Source organism: Phaseolus vulgaris, unplaced genomic scaffold, assembly GCF_000499845.2.
Source record: "Phaseolus vulgaris cultivar G19833 unplaced genomic scaffold, P. vulgaris v2.0 scaffold_17, whole genome shotgun sequence".
Classification (NCBI taxonomy): Eukaryota; Viridiplantae; Streptophyta; class Magnoliopsida; order Fabales; family Fabaceae; genus Phaseolus; species Phaseolus vulgaris.
The window spans coordinates 373404-393379 of NW_027174086.1; the positions used below are offsets into that span (position 1 = coordinate 373404).

General features: G+C 33.8%; 1 protein-coding gene across 4 annotated transcripts; it reads right to left on the reverse strand.

The window, feature by feature from the left end:
* Positions 1 to 7985: 7985 nt before the first annotated feature.
* LOC137817152 (agamous-like MADS-box protein MADS4) lies at positions 7986 to 16066 on the reverse strand. 4 transcript variants are annotated; one of them, XM_068620403.1, is made up of 8 exons: positions 15459 to 16066; positions 12933 to 13011; positions 9854 to 9921; positions 9660 to 9759; positions 9104 to 9145; positions 8964 to 9005; positions 8611 to 8744; positions 7986 to 8358 (listed from the first exon to the last, which is right to left on the reverse strand). In XM_068620403.1, the coding sequence occupies exons 1-8, from the start codon at positions 15641 to 15643 to the stop codon at positions 8283 to 8285; spliced, it is 726 nt and encodes a 241-aa protein (XP_068476504.1). In that variant the 5' UTR covers positions 15644 to 16066; the 3' UTR covers positions 7986 to 8282. The 4 variants fall into 4 exon arrangements, with proteins under 4 accessions (XP_068476504.1, XP_068476503.1, XP_068476502.1 ...); XM_068620402.1 differs by having other exon boundaries at positions 8611 to 8747; positions 15459 to 15824; XM_068620401.1 differs by having other exon boundaries at positions 12927 to 13011; positions 15459 to 15824.
* Positions 16067 to 19976: the final 3910 nt, after the last annotated feature.

Here is a 19976-nt window from a genome sequence, read left to right on the forward strand (position 1 = left end):
CCTTCTTTTCCTAGTCAAGCCTCAGTCCTTGAAGTTCTTGTAGAAGTTGAATCTCTAGTGGCTTTTCCCATTCAAAAAGACTTCTTCTCCAAGCTAAACGCCACACCCAAACACCATTACTCCAACCCCTAAACTCAGCCAACTTAGAGACTTTGGATGTTCTCAAGGAAAACAACCTCAGGAAAACGCTTTTCAAAGCACCTCTACCCACCCAATTATCCTCCTAGAAACAAATTCCCTTCCCATTACCAATCTTCCAATTGAAAGCATCATCAAAGTTCCGTCAAACCTCCTTCAAATCTTTCCACCAAAGAGAATCCTTACTATTTTTCCCACCGTCCTTCAAACTTCTCCAACCTCCATATTTAGAATCAAGTATCTCCTTCCACAACCCTCCCTTATTTGTCCCATACGCCAAATCCATTTTCCTAGTAACGACATAAAAAACCCTTAAATCAAGGATTCCAAGACCACCAACCTCTCATGGTTCACACACCATTTTCCAAGATTCCCAGGCAATCTTTCACCCTTCCGACCCCCACCCCCATAAAAAGTTACTATGAAATTCTCATTATCTCATTTACCACCGTAGACGACATTTTTAATAATGACAAATAAAATAACGGGATAGAAGAAAGCACTAACTTAATCAGACAAATTCTCCCAGCCATTGACAAAAACCTACCTTTCCACCTGCTCAGTCTACTCTTCAATCTTTCAACCACACCACCCTAAAACGCTCCTCTCTTAAGGCACCTCCTACCGACATACCCAAGTAAGTAAAAGGAGTTACCATCACGTCACAATTTAGAATAGTCACAAAACGCTGAAGTGTTGTTTGATCAACCTCCATCCCACCAATTTTACTCTTCAAGAAATTCACCTTAAGCACAGAAGATAATTCAAAACAAAAGTGGATTAACCTCAAGCAAATTGTGAACCCTCATAACCAAAAATTTCTTCTGCATTTTTTTTATAATTTTGTATATTTTTGCACGTCATTAGAGTTCTGTTTTCTAGATTTTGTAACTTTCGAATTGTATAATAAACAAACGAAAAACGTAGTCACCACTAGTAAAAACATCATAAAACTTATCTTAATTATCAATTTTACCACAAATTATTACAAATAACTACCACCATTTAAAAATAAAAAAGAAGACATAATATTTGCTACTATACTAAAAAAAAAATATTGTTGAATTTAAAAAGAAAGTAATGGAAGTGGAGGTAGAATTTGGGTTGATCGGAAAAGAAAAGATCGAAACTTATTCTTCTCGCAAATGAATGAGGCCTGAACCAAAATCACTAAATTAAAAGCTAATGATGTTTGTCCCAGGTTATCTCTGGAGAACAGCTCAAATTTCAAAATAAATGTAAAAGATGGAGGTAAATTCTAGAATGTAGTAGATTTATATTGATTTCTAGATAATTCTACTAAATGTGATGGTAGGTTTAGACATAAAACATGATCGTGCTTTTAAACGTGTTTTTTTAAGTCACGTTTTTTTGCATTTTTTAGTTTGTATTTTCTTATTCTCAATGACCCATGTTTTTAATGAATTTTTTATTTTCTTAATCAACTATTTTGTTTTATTTATTGATGTATTTAAATGTGATTTATTTTTTTCATCAAAAAATTTGAAATTAATATATGGATTTTAATTTTAAATTAATGTTTGTATTTAATTTTCAAGTACATATAGTATATTAACTACAAGAAAGATCTATACCAACAAAAAACAAAAAGCAGGGACTATAAAAAAAGAACTCACTAACAAGGGTGAAGTCTATTAAAGTTGGACACAAAAAAATGTCAAATATTGTATCCACAATGGAGACCTAACTCACACTAAAAATTATTAAAATAATAATAATAAGTTAACATATAGAATAGGGACACAAAGTAGATGCAATGAAAAACATTAAGTGACAGAATAATATTGAGTCTAGAATGTGGACACAAAGTGGATGCAAGTTAAAAATTATTAAAATAATAATAATAATAAGTTAGCGTCTAGAATGTGGACACAATATAGATGCAATAAAAAAATAAGTTGCATAATGATACAACGTCGAGAATAAGGACAAAAAGTGGATGCAAGTTAATATTTTATTAAATTTAGTGTAGGTCTAGGTGACACTAATATTTGTTTTCCAGGTAGTGTCCCCAATGGGAACAGAAAGTGGATGCAAGTTAATATTTTATTAAATTTAGTATAGGTCTAGGTGACACTAATATTTGTTTCCCAAGTAGTATCCCTAATGGCAACAATTTACTCACATTTTCTTTCTCACGTAGTGTCCCCAACAGTGACGCTAAGTTTAATTATTGTTGGAGGTCCCACATATTAGGACATTTCATAGTATATAAGTGAGTGCAAACCTCACCTTATAAGCTGGTTTGATAGGGTTGAGTTAGGCTTAAAGTTCACTTCTTAATATGGTATCAAAGTCATTTTGAGCCTATCTAGTGATTGTTTGTTGGGCTTATCAGACCACCTGCTATCGGTTCATTATCAAACCACCCATAATATATAGTCTCATGCACAAGTTGGTAGCCTTGGTGGGAGGGGTGTGTGTTGGAGATCTCACAACGACTAGAGATTACGACATTTCATAGTATAAGCGGGTGCAAAAACTTAAAGTCCACTTCTTAATAATTATATAATTTTATAGTCATTTTAGGATCGAGGTCTACCAGCGCCACGATTGGCTGGATCTTCCTCGGCCGGTCCTTCCTGGGGGTGCGGTCTTTTCAGAAGGAATTTCTCACCCTGAGGGGAGAGGTGTCGGCCCTTAAAGGCTCCACCCGGAGGCTCTCGACGTAGCACTCTCGTGCTTCTTTCTGGTCTACGTGGACTATGAGAATGTCCCCTGTCCTCGAAGGGAATTTCATTGCGAGGTGAGGGGTTGACACTATGGCCATTAGCCGGTTGATGGATGGTCGGCCAAGGAGGATGTTGTAGGAGGTGTTGGCGTCAATGACCAAGTATCGGATTTTGATGGTCCTGGTGTTCTTCCCCTCTCCGAAGGTGGTGTACAACTCGATGTAACCCTTGGTACCCACCCTCTCGCCCAAGAATCCTACCACGTGGTCGTCGTATGGCATCATCTCGGCCTCGGCCATCCTCATAGCCTTGAAAGTTTTCCAGTAGAGGATGTTTACCGAACTTCCTTGGTCCACAAGTGTCTTCCGTATGGTGAATCGGTCTACGTCGACCGCTATCACCATCGGGTCGTCCTGCTGGCGGTAGTCTACACCCTTAAAGTCATCGTCCGTGAACGTGATGGGTGGCATCCTCGGTCAGAATGCCACCACGTTTACCTGGTGTACTGCCCGGAGGTGTTTCTTCCGGGCGTTGTGCGTGCTTCCTCCCCTGGCGAAGCCGCCGACTATAGTGTTGATAACCTCTCGGTTATCTCTCCTATCGGCCTCCCTGGGGGGATCCTATCTTCGAGGGGGGTCGGCCCTCGCGGGTTGTCGGTTGCCTCTGTTATCTTGGTCATTTCGGCCGCTTTGAGGTAACCTCGTCCGCCTGGGTGGATCCACCCGGCCGAGTGGGTCTCGGCTATTCCTGACGAAACGACGGAGATGCCCATCCTGGATAAGTTCCTCGATCTTATCCTTAAGGGCCTGACACTCGTCGGTTGAGTGTCCGGTGTTTTGGTGGTACCGACATTGCTTCCTCCGGTCGGCATTATTTAGGCTGGCCACCTTCCTTGGGGGAGGGATCAACTCGGCGTTGAGGGCCTCGTCCAGAATCCTCCCCCTCTCGGTCGTCAGGGGTGTGTATCTTGAGAACCAAATCGGTCGGTCTCGGTTGTCCCGGCGTCGGTCATTTCTTTTACTCGGCCGCCCCTGGCAATCCTTTTCTTCCTTGTTTTTCTCCCCACCGGCCTCGGCACGGGCCTGGTTACGGAATTCTCTTAGCTCTTCCAGCTGCATGTACTTAGCAGCTCTCTTTCTCAGCTCGTCCAGGCTGTAAGGGCCCCGGACGCAGGGTCGTCAGCATGTGGTGCATGGCAACGTCCGGGCTCAGATTCTGGATGCTCATTGCCACTTTACTGAACTTGTCCACAAAAGTTCTCAGCGACTCTCCCTTCTCCTGGAAAATGCCTACCAGGGCGATGGAGGTTAGGCGGTGCGGCCGGCTGGTCGCGAACTGAGTTTCAAACTTTGCTACGAGCGTGGCAAAGCTATCGATGGAGTTGGGTGGGAGCTTGGTGAACCAACTAAGGGCTGCTCCTTTCAAGGATGTGGGAAACACTCGGCACAACACGACGTCGTCCGAGGTGTAGAGACTCATATGGGTGGTGTAGGCGTCCATATGCTCGTCCGGGTCGGTCGACCCGTCATATCGGTCTCGGTTGAAACCCTTCCACTTCTTAGGCAATGGGACTTCGATGATGGTGTTGGTAAAGGGGTGTCGGCGGTTTGGGTCGGCCGTCAAGGTCGTCCGGGTGGACCTGATTAGGCACGACTCGTCGCCCATCTTGGTGTCTCGGGAAGGGGGTCGGCCTCTCGTCCCCTCGGCCACATCTGGGTCGGGGGGAGAGGTGTATCACTTGCCGACAACATTCGTCGGTATGACGGAGGGTCCTCCCTCCCCCAACTTCTTCTTCATCTCTTTGTTCTCCCTACGGAGAACTTGCAGCTCTTGCTCGTTTTTCTGAGCAGCCTCCTCGGTCTTCCTTCTCATCTCGGCCATCTCTCTCTAGAGAGATAACAGCAGCATCGTCTGGTCGGCTTCGGTCATTCTCTCCATGCTTCTGGTTGAGACCATCTACTTTTTTCCTTCAGCTAGTTTCCCTCGACCCCACGGTGGGCGCCAATTGTTCCTGCTAAGGAGATGGGACCTAGAGAACTATTGAAGTCTTCTTCTCCTTCCTTCGGTCGGTCAGGTAACTGGGTGGTGGACTGGGATTCTTCTCGTCCTCCTGCTTCTCCTTCGGCACTCGGCCTCGGCTGAACACCGGATGGTGGGGTACCTGCGAAGGCACTCTGACGCTCAAGTCAGTAAAGCGGGTGGTCAGCTCTCAAGTAGGTGAACAGTAATAAATGACATACCTTACTCTTTGGGATGCGTGCTATTTATATTATTCTAATGGGCCTACCTTGTTGGGCCCGTTTATCGAGGTGGATACCGCTTAGGGTTGCATTACCTAATTCTTAATGATGGATTAACTTCACTGATCTTGGTTTGAGCGTTTAACTGTAATAGGGGTCGGCCGTCGGCCAAATCATCACGACATTGGTCGGCCATCGGCCATATTCTAGTGGTCTCGGTCGTCTTCGGCCAAGTCTTCTAAGGTCTCGGCATCTCGGTCGTCTCGGCCAAGCCTTCTAAGGTCTCAGCCTCTCGGCCTATCGGCCAAGTCTTCTAAGGTCTCAGCCAGGTTCTCCTGGTCTCGGTCAAGTGGACTCGGCCTCGGGCAGCCAGGTGGGCCTCGGCCTCGCCCATACCGGTACAATATTTAAATAAACTTGTCCTTTAAAAAGACTAGAAGAAAGAACATCTGATGCTCTGGTCTATGTCTAGTTCTTCTTCTGCTGAGGTGCTTTTGAAGTTTGGTGGGGCCTTATCTTGGATGCTGAGATGACTGACTTAATTGTGAAGTGTTTGTTGTGTCCTTGGTTGTCTCCTTGTCTAATTGGGTTGTTTCATCATAACTTAGCTCTTTTTTAAATGTGAGAGTCTCTCCTAGATGGGGGGTTGGAATAATAATCAATGGACGTGAAATTTGGAATGGAGAAGAACTATGTTTGAATGGGAAGTCGGCGAGGAAAGACAAATGAAGCATTTGCTGGAAAATAAGTGCCCGATGCGACAGAGTAAGGACTCATGGGTTTGGAAGGAAGGGGAAAAGCTCAAGTATTATGTGAAATCTACATATAGGATCCTGAGAAGTGAACTACGTGGGGAAGAGAGGTTCTCATATGAATACTTTTGGAGTATTAAAGCTTCCTTGTCTATGCAAACGGTAGCTTGGCGGGTGTTACTAGATAGGCTCCCAACAAGAGTAAATATGGAGAATAGAGGGATGGATCTGGAAAGTAAGTTATGTGTTCTATATGGAGATGCAGAGTAAATAACTAATAATCTTTTTTTCAAGTGTATAATTGTGTGGTTGGTTTGAAGCATTTGCAACCATTTTTTTTAGAGGAGACACCTTCATGGGAAACAAGAGCTCATTTCCTTCTTCATAATTTAGGTTGGGCATCTAAAGTGGAAAATAGAGTTTGAGGGGTATGTAATACCAGTGTTCGAGAAGATTTAGAGACAAAGAATAACATTATTTTTAAGAACGATAAAGTAGATAACATGGAGATTTTTACACATGCACAATTCAAGGGGTGGTCTTGGTTAATGCGTGAAGAAAACTTGACTAATTTTACATATCTCCAATGGTGTATGACGCCAAAGGACTATTTGAGGACACGAAAAAACCTAGCTGAGAACCAAACTTTGTGAAGATGGGTTAGAAGGGTTTCCAATCATTCCTTTTACTTGTCTTTAATTAGTCTGATAAGGAAAGTTGTGAGTGTTAGATGTTGTAGGTGTGTACCCAATGAGTGTTGGAAGGTGATTTTTTTTATAATGGCTTTGATTTTGCATTCTTTTTTTGTTGAGTTTCTGTTCTTATTTTCTGTTCTTATGCAAAAAAAGCCAGGAAGGGTCATGTTTTGTTTTGTAGTCAAGGAAGAGTTTGAATTTTTTTTTACACCCCTTCTGTTGGTGTTTCTATTCATGTGGTAAAGGGGCAGTGATATCAAGGCTACAGGGAGCACCAAGGAGGGGTTTGTATCCTTTGTTGTTTCTCTACCTAGCTCACCATTATACGCTGCTACAAAAGGATCGTTAGTAGGAGTAGCTCTTTGGTCAGAAAGCATCCCAATGATGTTGATAGAATAGCTGTGATCTGTTTTGGTTGCATGTGAGATTAAGGAAATGCTGGCAGCAACACAAATGAGGCCTTTAGAAGTTACAACCTTACCATTTTCACTCAATGATGTTCAAGCAATGCAATCTTGGTGGAAAATTGCAGTGGAAATGGTTGAGCTCTAACTAGATTCATTTGGTGATGGCAAAATACTTCTGTAATCAAGTATAGGCACTACTGGATTCAAACAGGAAGGCAAATAGCTGGAGGGTGGCAGATGGATCTGTGCAAGGTGGTCTGCAGCTGTGCCATTTGATTAAACAAAAAGCTTAGCTTTTTAGCAATCTATGATAAATTAGTAAATTAAATTATGTACATGTTAGATGATAGAGTAATAATTATGTAAAGAAAGTAAATAATATCAATAACTATATTAGTGAGTTGTTTCTTAAACTCTGAATTTTTAGAATTTTTTTATTGAAGTTGAATGAAATGTGGTGTTTACAATGTGAGTAGTACTATTTCCTTTTCAACTTCTTTAGATGATAATGTTAATAAGATAGTTTATCTTTTATATATGGGTTATCATGCATAATATTAAAATCCATATCTTAATTTTTAATTTTTTCAAAAAATAATAAATCACATTTTTAATAAAAAATTATTAAAAAAATTTCGTTAAAAACGTGATTCATTAAGAATAAGAAAACACATTTAAAATGAAGCAAAAAAATATAATTTTAAAAAAATAAAATAACATAAAAACGTTGAAAGCAAGATTTAAAAAAATTGAAGACGCACAATTTTTTTTTTAAAAAAAAAAAAGGAAGCGTGTTTCCGGATGTGCTTCACTAAGAAAAAAACATGTGTTTAAAGCAAGCTTTTTTTTATTTTAAAATTCTACTTTCAAGCAATTTTTTAAAATTTATCCATTTGGATTTTGATAAAGAAAGAAAACAGACAATAACTGTTATATTTGCACTACAGCAGTTATTCATACTTTTTCTTAGCAGAACAAGTATTCATATATACCACAATGAGTGATGATTAACTAACCCCTATTTTATTGAGTGGATAGAACATATATAGAAGAAGGAAAGTTTAAAGTAGAAATGAAATATAAGAAAAAATATGTAGATGTTTATAATTTGTCTATGATTACTCTTATTATAAGGGAAGAAACATTAACCGAAGCAAAGAAGTGCAGTTTTATGAAAGCGCACACACAAACAACACTGCTTAACTTTGTTCCTACTTCATCATACACGGTAGACACTTACAGCTTCATTACATCCCAAAGCAATTTTTCCTCTTTTTTTTTCCTTTTCAAATAAAATTGGAACGGCAAATGTGCTGGTGCATTGGATCTTCTGCAGGAAACACCACTCGGATCCCTACTATGGTAACCATCCTGCCATGTAATTGCTCATGCTTGGACCTGCTGTCACCACTGATACTGGATCAGGCTGATACCTGCACTTCAACAAAAATCATTATTAAAAAATTATTCAAATCTGAAAAGCTTTGACCAAATAGTTACAGTTATGCCAATTAATCAGGTAAGCTATCTCATCTCAGCCCCACTTCTACACTAGTCATGTTTACATCAAAGATTCACCCCTAAGCATAACCCTTACAGTAGTGAACCATATGATACATTTTATTACAAGAGTAATACTGTGAACTGTAAAGTGAGCAATTATTGAGTGAACAATGAGTGCATACCCAATTTGTAACGTTGGCTCACACTCCAATGGTTGAAAGAGTGCGTCACCCTGACCTTGACCTGGATGCCTGCCATATCCCATGTCTTCAACTCCAGGATTCAGTTGGAGTGGATTTATTTGATACCCTTCCAACTGCTACACAACACACAAAGTCATTATTTATACCCATCAATTGTCAATATGACAATATCAGTTGTTCTGGGTTTTAAATGCAACACAGATACTAAGAAATGTTTTAAATGCATTGTTATATCTCTGGACCATGACCATACACTTTGAGGGGTGATGAATTTTTACATATATATATATATATATATATATATATATATAAGTTGATGAGTTCTAACTTACCCTTTGTCTGAGAGACCTGTTAGCCTCACTTAGCAAGTGTTCCTACACAAGTGACAGAAATTAGTCAGCAAACTCAGGTACATGACAGAAGAAGATGTCAATTAAACGGTGGTAACGGAAGCCAAAAAATTGTTTTATACCTTACGCTGAAGATCAGAGAGCTGATCCAGCATGAACTGCGTCTGTAAAGGAAACAAACTTACAAAATTAAAATACAAATACGCACATTCGTATAGTTTACATGTTGTCAAGTCATGTTTTTCATAAGCCTCAAAATAATAAACAGTTATATACATACATTTTTATTAAAAAATAAATAAAATAAAATGAGACACTTCAGAGTATCTCAACCCTTATAAAAAAAATTCACAACAAATTTCTTAACTCCTACCAATTAAAGATTCAACAAAGCAACACATTAATCATAATAACATATCAAATCAAGTTACAGAAATCTAACAAATACCATTACATTTATCCACCAAAAAAATTACACCCTTTTATATATATATATATATATATATATATATATATATATATATATATATATATATATATATCCAAGTTTTCTTCGATAATCAGAAAACAAAAATAGCAATTTCCTTGTTATTTAACCCTTTAAATTTTAATAATCATGTGTCCACAATACTATAATTTCAGATGGTTATTGGTAATCAAAACTTGAAACTTGAGTACCCTTGTTGATCTTATTTGCTTCAAGGACGAATCTAGCTGCCTTTCGAGAGATTCGAGCTCTTTGCTGCTAAGAGGGCCAAGATCTTCTCCCATAAGGTTCCTGAGAGGGTAAAAGTAAAGCAGAAACAGTGTCTTTGATGAGAGTATGAACCAAATAATGAGGCATATTAGAAGGCCCAGTAGGGTATGAGTACCTCTGAGACCGTTGTAGGGCCTCATAACGTGCCTTCAGCTTCAAATACTCCTGTTGACTGCTTAACTCCTGTAGTTGGGGTAGCAAAATCAAACTATATAATAATGGAACACATACCATTTCATACATATATTACCCTTCTTAAATCTATTTCCACCTGGACAACTTCCTTTCAAATGTTTTTATAGTTTCTAAATAAAGCTAAATTTGATAATTTTTTTTCAAAAAAAAATTATTTAATATTATTTGCCACAAGAATTAAATTGCTTTAAATTCTATTTTTATTATTCATTAACAATGTGACATATATCTAAGCATGTCAGCTTACGTGTGCAATGTCAAAATGATCAATAACACCATGTGAATAATGACATTTATAGACTTTTAAAAAAAATAATTTTAAGAGAACTAAAATTAAAGAAAAATTAAATACTAAAATCAAATTTAATTATTTTTATAGTTACTAAAAAAAGTGTATAAAATTAATAGAAAAAATAGAAGGCTTTGATACAACATATACTATAAGCTTTATCGTCTAAATTTTGTTTGATTGGGATTAGCCTAACGCATTTAAAAATCCATATTCTAATTCATTTATCTTTTATATATCTAGGCTTTGTGTATACATATAGTTTTAACTCACCGGGTTACTAAACCGACATATACCAAAAAAAATCAACCTATTAAAAATTGCAAAATCATTCAGTACAGTAAAGAAAAGAGAGTAAACATGCATGGAATACACAAAAACTTAAGGAACAACTTTTGAACACGAGTTGTGGGAAAAATTTAACCATAACAATAAAAGTTTTAGGATGCATTCCGGAACAATTCAAAATTTTAGAAATTTAAATTGTTTTTATTTAATTTTTTCATATTTAAAATGTTTTGACTCTTAGTTTAAATAACATAATATAATTTTACTACATTCACAAAAAATATATTTAAAACTTAAAATGTTAAAACTAAACGTTAAATAATTTAAATTATCAAATATGAAAGGCATAAATGTGACAAAGAAAAACTACGAAAATTTTTAAATTCTGCAATTTAAATAATCAAAATTACTCTTTTACATTCAAGTTTTATTTTTTTCTTCTTAAATTATCTATCCCAGCAACATATTGTGACAAAATATTTTAAATGCTTAAAAAAACTAAACCTTTAAAAGTTTTCATCTAAAAAATTTGAATTTACTCAAAACTGCATATTATTCTTATTTTCTAAATAGGGTTTGGTTACAACAATATATAAACATATTCGCAACAAATAAAATTATGTTTTGGTACCATGATGAATAGAATAACATTGTTTTAATTCAGAAATATAATGTTTATGTTAAAATATGTATGTTAGCTTTTAAGATTAAAAAAATTATTTATGAAATTATGCTGATACAAGTAACGACAAAAGAATAATGATGACGTGAATTAATTGTAAATAAGATACAAGTGCCTAAAAATGCATGCACGAGTGTAGAACACAATTCACAATATACACAAAACATTTACGTAGAAATCAGTAATGACAGAAGGCAGTTAAATTAGAAATTAGCAATAACATAAGGCCAATTAAATGCACCCTCAAAGTAAAGTTTATTTTTCTCCTTTTTCCTCTATAAGTAAGCCATATTTGTTATCAATGGCCAAATTCATGCATAATATCTCTGACACCTTTTGTTGTTACAGAAGTGCAAATACTTACTGTGGAGGGAGGATATTCAGCCCAGAACATGCCATTATCAAATTTCCATTCTTTTTCCTTCGGCAACAAATTGCAGCTTCAATTCTAAAAATTTACCTATCCTATTTTTTACATTAATTTACTAATCCATGGGAATGCCAAACATGATTTTTCTAATTAGATTTAAAAAAAAAAAATAGCTATGGCTCGTGACACATTTCCTCACTGAAAAAATCAAACTTCAAGAGCAATGCCATTCTACAAAATTTAAAGGATAGTGCCTCAAAATGGACTTTGGTGTACAAAATATTTTTTGTAACAACTAGACTATTACCTAGCACATTTGGATCAGAGAACTAAGAGAAGGAAGTACTAAAAGCAAATGATACACCAAAGTGCCCTAATTTGAGGCAATCTCTAAACTTGAAAACATATAGACGAATTATGAATGGACCAAAAAAAAACATGAGCAGTAAAGGACTTTTATTTTTATTTTTAATTGATATGATTCAGTTTGATGGTTGTAAAAATATCTCTTGTAAATATTGTTTCCTACTTGTTTCATTTTTATTTTATTTTGTCCACATAACCTTAATAAACCAAGCTCAACCACACCGACCAAGATCCATACAGATGATAGGATAAGGCTTGACTTTTGTTGTTTATATAAAACTTTCATACCAAACTACAATATATGAGAAAGTTAGCATTTTTATAACTATTAATAGAGTATATTTGCTGAAAATAAAAGTAGAAATCAAACCAAACACAGTGGCTTTTCGGAAATAACATAATAAGCTAAATAAATTATATTTTATATATTATGATCGTACTTTTGCATAAACAACATTTATTTTGTATAAACAAAAAGAAATTTCGCAAGAACAATAATAATCTTTGTTTGAAGAAAAAAAATCGCTAGATTATGCATTAGTATAAGTTAAACGTTTTACAGCACAACTAATTCACTTATATCAGTCAATGAACTATAAACAGAACAACTCTTTCTTTGCTGAAGTAAATAGAGGTATATTTTCGGTATTTCATTATTTTTTATTCTGAATATGTGTTTATCCCACTGAAATTCTTTTTCAAGCAAGAACTATATATTAAGGTGATATTCCTGCACTGGACAATTTTTGATTATGCACAACCAGGTAACCTTTGACCATACACGACACAGCGTATATCGACAAGCTAATATGAAACAGTTAATTATTGTTCCTTTAAAAAAATATTCAACTAAACAGTTGAAGCTCAGGAATCCCAATCCCATTGTAAGAAAAACAAAAACAGAAATGGATGAAGGGGAAAATCAAAGATCAAATTAGGCAAGTTAATTAATTGGCAAAAAAAAAAAGAATTTAAATACGATAGATAGGACTATTCACCATTACCAAGGCTTCCCGTGTAGACACATTAGCCTCAGGTGCACCATAGTTACATTTCTGGTACCTCTCTAGCGTTTTGAGCATGCTGCACGTTTTAAGAAAAACATATATTATTTCTGTAGGCAACATGTCAGAAGTGTAACGCACTGCAATAATCCAAAATGAATTGACTAAAACTATATTCTACAATACAAATTACTGTGCAATAACAAATTAACCTTATTCTTAAAACATCTCTTTACTTCAACCGTGCTTTAATTCCAACATCAATATGAAAATGGACACGCCTTCTCATTGCAACAACTTAAGTTAGAATTAAAAATAATAATAAAGTATGAGAAACCCATTTAAAGGCAATCCAAATGCTCCTTGGATGTGTTGGAAAAACCACAATAGGTGTAGAAAATTGGTAAATTAATGAGAAATGAAAGATCTAAGGGGAAAAGGTAATGTTTTAGGGCTGATATAAAAAACCATCAACTATCACCAACCTATGAATTTCTTGACCAGGACAGAGGGTGATCGGCTAAAGAACTTTATGCATTTCCTCAAAAAATGAGTGTACTAAACATGGTGATCAGTTCTATTCAGATGAGAAGAAAGAAAACATATTTTATTTAAACTGAAGGAAATAAAAGCTTTAAAAGATGAATTTTTAAGTGTGGTCTAACGTTGAAATTATTTTTTTTTATAACCTACATGAAAAAAAAAATTAAATTATCCTTTTTTCCGTTTTTCTCTCTCCATTTAAAACGTAAAATTGTTTACATTATGTTTGTAATACATTTTTCTCTATTATAATTACTTTTTTCTCATAGTTTTCCAATTTTCTCTTCTTATCTCTATTGCATAAGAATTTATATAATATCCCATCACCAATGTTTACACTATTTATCAATAGATTGTACAAAATGAGTAAGTATTGGATTTGACTATGAGACTTCTTTCGTTGATAAACGTGATAACATCAGGCCAAAAAAGGAGCTATATACATTTAGGGTAAAGTAATTATAGGGGAAAAAAAAACTGGTGTCTATGAATTAATGTAGGTGAGGTAACATCATTTGTGTGGAGTGACAACTTTAAAACCCAGAAGAAAAAGCATGGAACATAGTAAGTTACTACCAGAATTTTCGGTAGATCTGAAAGGATCGGAGAGTTATTCTCTACAAATAAAATAAACATACTGACAGCAAGAAGTAGTGAAAGTTAAACCTTCGGAAGATGCGAATTAATTTGAAATGCCCTTAACAGAAAATATCTGTCTATCTGGGTAGAAAAAAAATGAAGTGATTGAAAAACATGTATGGAAGGAAAAGCAGGAGTAGGAGAAAATGTCCATTCTGATTTAACAAAATGTCTCTATCATGAAACGTTCAAACGAAAATATCTGCTGTCAGCAACATGGAGAATTAATTAAGCAAACGATTGACTCCAAAGTGAAAACTCCATTTTGTTCTTTGGTCATGATTGTGGATCATGAACAAGCCCAGGTACCGAAGAGCTTGACCAAAATAGAAAGCACGCAAGCTAAGGCAAACCAGAAGACAAAAGAAAAAAACCTAAGTGAATATAAAACAATTAAAAAAGCTTGAAATGGGAGAAAAAAGCAAAATTAGAACAGATCGACGGTGAGAGATGCAAGAAGGGAAAACACTAGATGGAAATAAAAGAAACCCTAGGCTGGAGATTTTCTTTTTGTTCAAAATAAAAGGCGTATTTATTTGAGAGAGTGAATAAAGATGAGATGAGATAGGTGGTTTAAGTGATTTTGAAGAGTGGAAGAAAAAAGAGAGTGGCTGGTAAAACTGAAAATGGAAGAAATAATTGAATATTTATATGATTGTTTTCTTTTACACGAGCTAATTACACCGAAAAGAGGCCTGACCCAAGAGTCCAAAATTACTTTTGGGAAACGCTTTTGAACCAGATCTGTTTGATGGAGCAGAAAAACGGCAAACTCAAATGCTGGGTTTAGCACCAAAAGAGGGAAAGAAAGAGAAAGGCGAAGACTGAGCGAAAAACAATTTAAAAAAGAAACGAGGGCAGAGAGGAGAAAAAGAAAAAAAAAAACAGCAAAAATAGAGTGGATACAATACAACAGTGATCCTCCCTTGCTTAATTTATTTGATGTATGTCTGTTGGGGTTTAACGCGTTTCCAGTTGCAGATCTAACAGCAACGCGATTGCAGAAACCCTCAACCTGCTAAAAACGCCGAGACATTTCACGGAAACGGAAAAACCCAAACAGTGAAAAAAGAAAATAAACTTTTCTCCTGTTTTCTCAAACAAAAAATACTGTCTGAAAACAGCAAAAATCAAACGAGAGAGATTTCGAGATCTTAAAACCTAAACAACAACAAAAAATTACAACAGAAAGTTGTTACCCACGACTCTTCTCTTTCTGTGTGTATGTGTATGTGTATGTGTGTACATAGGAAATTAAGAAAGCGAGTTTTATTTCATTTGGAAAATTTAATTTCAGTGATTCGTTTGTTACATTTTGGTGAATATGTCTATATAAATATATACCTTGAACTGCTGCAAAACTCGTACAGCTTTCCTCTATTGGAGAAGATGATGAGAGCAACCTCGGCATCACAAAGAACGGAAAGCTCGTAAGCTTTCTTCAAAAGCCCGTTCCTTCGTTTAGCGAAGGTAACTTGCCTGTTGATCTTGTTCTCAATTCTCTTCAACTCCACTCTTCCCCTTCCCATTCTCTCTCTCTCTCTCTCCCTCTCTCTCTTCTCTCTCTCTCTCTCTCTCACTCTAATATCCAATCAGCGGAAAACAAAAGTTAAAATAAATCTGAATAAAAACCTGTGAATATTTTCCTGGCTCGCTCGCTGCGTGTATGTCTTGTACACGCATGTACATTTATATAGCCAGCCACGGGAGAATGAGATGGTGTCAACTCTCGTGTGACCTTGTTACTTTGTTGTGTGCCAGAAAATATATTTTTCTAATTATTTTTCTCCCTCTATTATTATTACTTAAATAAATGGTGAATGATAATAATTATTTGTAAATGAATCCCAGCAAAACCATCTTTATCAAGCCCTAATGCAAACTCCAAAATCAAAACCCCTTCTACCTGTCATTTTCTCCCTGCTATCACCCTCTGGGGTGTTTAACACACTGCTAACTCCATGACAACGACGCGCCCTAAGCAAATCACAAACATAGTTTTGTAAGTGGGGAAGGCGTTTTCTGCTACGCGTAAAGTGGACCTAATTTAAGGATATACTCATAATCAATTTTCAAAACTAAATCAAATTACCAATATATATTCTGGAATCACTAATACTAATACCTCACTTAATCCCTTTTGTTCATGGAAAAATGTAATTCAAATATCAAATTTTAGTATATAACTGCATCCAAATCTTAACTTACACTTTCTCACAACTCACCTATCCGACCAAGATTAATCATTAATAAAACTATTCTTACATCACAAATCTTATGAATGACAAATATATAATATGTGTTTTTAAGTTTAAAACACACAAATTAATACAAAAAATACATTAATAAGAATTTATGGAGCCAAAAACTAAAATAAAACCTAAATTTATAGCTTGTTAACATTTGAAAAACGTATAACAAGTTTATTAGTAGAATAAAAAAATAACAAAATATTTTAGGTTGTTTTTATTTTGAAGAAAAAAAGCTTAAAATAGATAATTATTATATTTTGTTTGCCCCTTTTTTTTATCGGTTTGACTGATTTCTTTTTTACCAATTTTGACTAATTAATCTAGTCCTTTGATTTTGTGATTTATTTAAATGAGTTACCTTATAGATTTTTCAGTTCAACTGCCCAATTGGATCAGAAATTTCAGAACACATATACCAATCAAAATAAATAAATAAAATGATACATTTTATAATTCACATCATCTTGCATCCATCTTGCTAAAAAAATTACATATCTCTCTTTTTTGTCATCTCGCTATTAAAATATAAAAATTAATGTATGAGTATCATTATCCAATTTTGAAAGCTAAGAAAAAGTTATATTCTTTAAACATATTTTATTGGGAATTAATCTCTTAGTGTATGAAATTTTGAATTAAATTGTATCCTCCTATCCATCTTTTATCTATGTTGGGATATGAGGACATTAATTAATAATTATTCATTTAAACTGTAAAAGTTAACTTCATTGATTGATAAGAGGAAAGTTCGATTGGATTGGAAGGTAGCAAAAGAAAGGAAAGCTATTGAAAGAAAATGAAACGATCACAAAAGACTTTTGTACAAACTACTCCCTACGTTATATATGTACATTTTAACATCTTTTTTTCTATATTATATATCTTGTTATAATATGAGAAAATTATTTATTATCTTTTATAAAATCTCTTACTTTTTAATAACTATTCAATATTATTTTTAAGAGTAAAGTAGTCATGACATAAAAGATAAAGAAAAATACTCTATTAGGAGAAAAAACTTGCAGTACGGATGAATTATTAACATTATTAAAACATTTCATATTTATTTCTTAACGATTACTCAAAGATTAGCAAATTGTATTTTTAAATGGAAGTAGTAATTTATGTTAAAAAAAATGTAGTAATTAGTAAATAATTAATAAAATGTTGAATTGAGTGCTTCCGCGCATGTTATGTTATACTAGGTTGATTAATTTTATATAATAAATTTTGCTTTCCCTGGTTTACTGATTATGTATTAATAGTATGTGGGATCCTAACAAAGTACCAAGTGTCTGAAAATATCACTTAAGGAAATAAAAAGTACGAACTTTTATTGTAGAAGATAGCTTTTATTCTGTCAAAAATAAAAATAAAAATATTTAATTATAATTTTTTAAGTAATTTAAAATATTAGGCATGGTGGTTTTAATATTTCTTAACCACTATCCTTAATTAGATGGACACTACTTAACAACACCCGAATAGTTCATAATTACATCATAGCAAGTTTAAGGTAATTTCTCATGCCAATTTTTTGTCATTGTTTTGCTCTCATTTTTTTAAGGTATTTAGAGTAGTTTCTAATATTAATAAATTTTTTAAATTAATATCTAATTAGTTATCAAGATTTTTAGATATCAACTACTTTAAATTTTAAAATTGGTAACTAATTAGATATTTATTAATTAATTAGATACCAAATTAAAAACTACTTTAGATATCAATAATTTTTTACTCTATAAAATATTATTTAATTTAATCAATATAGTAATTAATTATTTTTATTTAATAATTTTTTAATAGTATAGAAATTATTTAAGTTACTTCAACCCATATAAAAAAGCAAAACATAATCTATACAACTATATTACATGTATGCTGATTGGAGATATTGAAGAAAGTAAAATAAACACTAATTAATAGAGTATGTATTCAGAGTGAGTAGGTAAAATTATTATATATGATCTAGAAAATTAAAAAAAATGTCACTACTACTTAACCAGAAAAAAAAAAGAGTAAAAGTAGGTTATCTCAATGCAACATAAAAAGGTGATAGAGACACACATTTTGTTTGACCATCCAAGGCAGTTAAAATGTTGCTAAAATATATTTTTTTAACATTTGAATGAAGATAATATCAGATTAATGAAATGATCACTCGTTCTAGTACAATCACATACCAAACAGAAAATTTATTTCCATTCTATCGTAAAATATCTATAGACATATTTTTTTTCATTTAATTTATTAAATAAAAGTGGTGAACATAGAGAGTGAATCATATTAGTGCTACGTGTCAAAAGAAGAAGTGGAGGGAGTCAAGTTAGGGTTCGTGCAATCATGTGACCATATGGCATTGAGAAGTGGAAGTAGTACTCAGAGTATATTCTTGGAGATAACTTGAGTAACGAATCCTTAAAATATATATAAAATGTTTTTTTTCATGAATTTTCATAAATAAATTATATATAATTTATCAATTGTTAAATTGAAGTTAAATCTAGACCATGTTTAAGCAATTAAACCTATAGTACTTTTGGACAATCTTTAAGACTGATAGTAAACAATACAAAGAGTAGAATTGTGCTATAGATTTCTCATACACTTTTAAAATCTATTTTACGGCACTTTTAATAAAAACGTTTTTAAAAGGAGATAAAGAATACACGAGACTATACAAAAATTTATGTGTTGATCTTAATCATTAATAATAAATTTAATTCTTGGTGTTATTACTTACTTCTCCTAACAATCAATTTGTGTAAGTATTATTCAACCATCACTACTTCTACCCAACCTATTTATCATTTGTACTTGTTTTTCCAATTAAAGGTCCAAAATATTACTCATCCAATACTTTCCTTAAAACTTTATACTCTCTTAGATTACAAGGAAAAAAATGGCACGTAGAATACTATTAGAGTGAGTATCACAAAAATTCTTTTAAAAGTATTGAGAGATTTTCTATATTCATCAACAATAAATGCTTAATTTAGGAATAACAATCGAATGAGGTAAGTGTATATTTAATTATATTGGTTCTCATTTCTAAAGTAATTTTTTTTTTTAAATCTCTCCTCATTTTTATTTCTATTGAGTATAAAATCTGTGTTGCATTGTTGTTTCTATTGGACGTATACATGACACTCTTATACCCGCTTTTCTATTATCCTAAATATTAGTTAAATAGTTTCTCACAAAAGATGAAAATGGCATCAAAGAAAACATGATACTAAAAAAAATCAATGTTTAAATGATAATTTTTTTTCAATTTCAAATTTTAAGAAATTATAATTATATACGTTTGAACACTCAAAATTGATAGTAAGACATTTCACATAATAAGAAATAAAAAAAATAAAAAAAAATATTAAAAAGATCACACCTTCCGAGTTAAGGATCATTTTCAACCAATTTATTTTTCAATAAGAGTAAATTCCTAGTTGCTTTGAAGATTATTTATTTTCTTCCTTTTCTTTTGGATTTGTCATCAGTCTTGGTAGAGTTAATTGAGAAATTGATAATCTCAACTTGGTTAAACTTATAATGAATATTTGTTATGTTTGTATACTTTGCTCTAGATCTCTAGTGATTCTCGTGCTTGAGT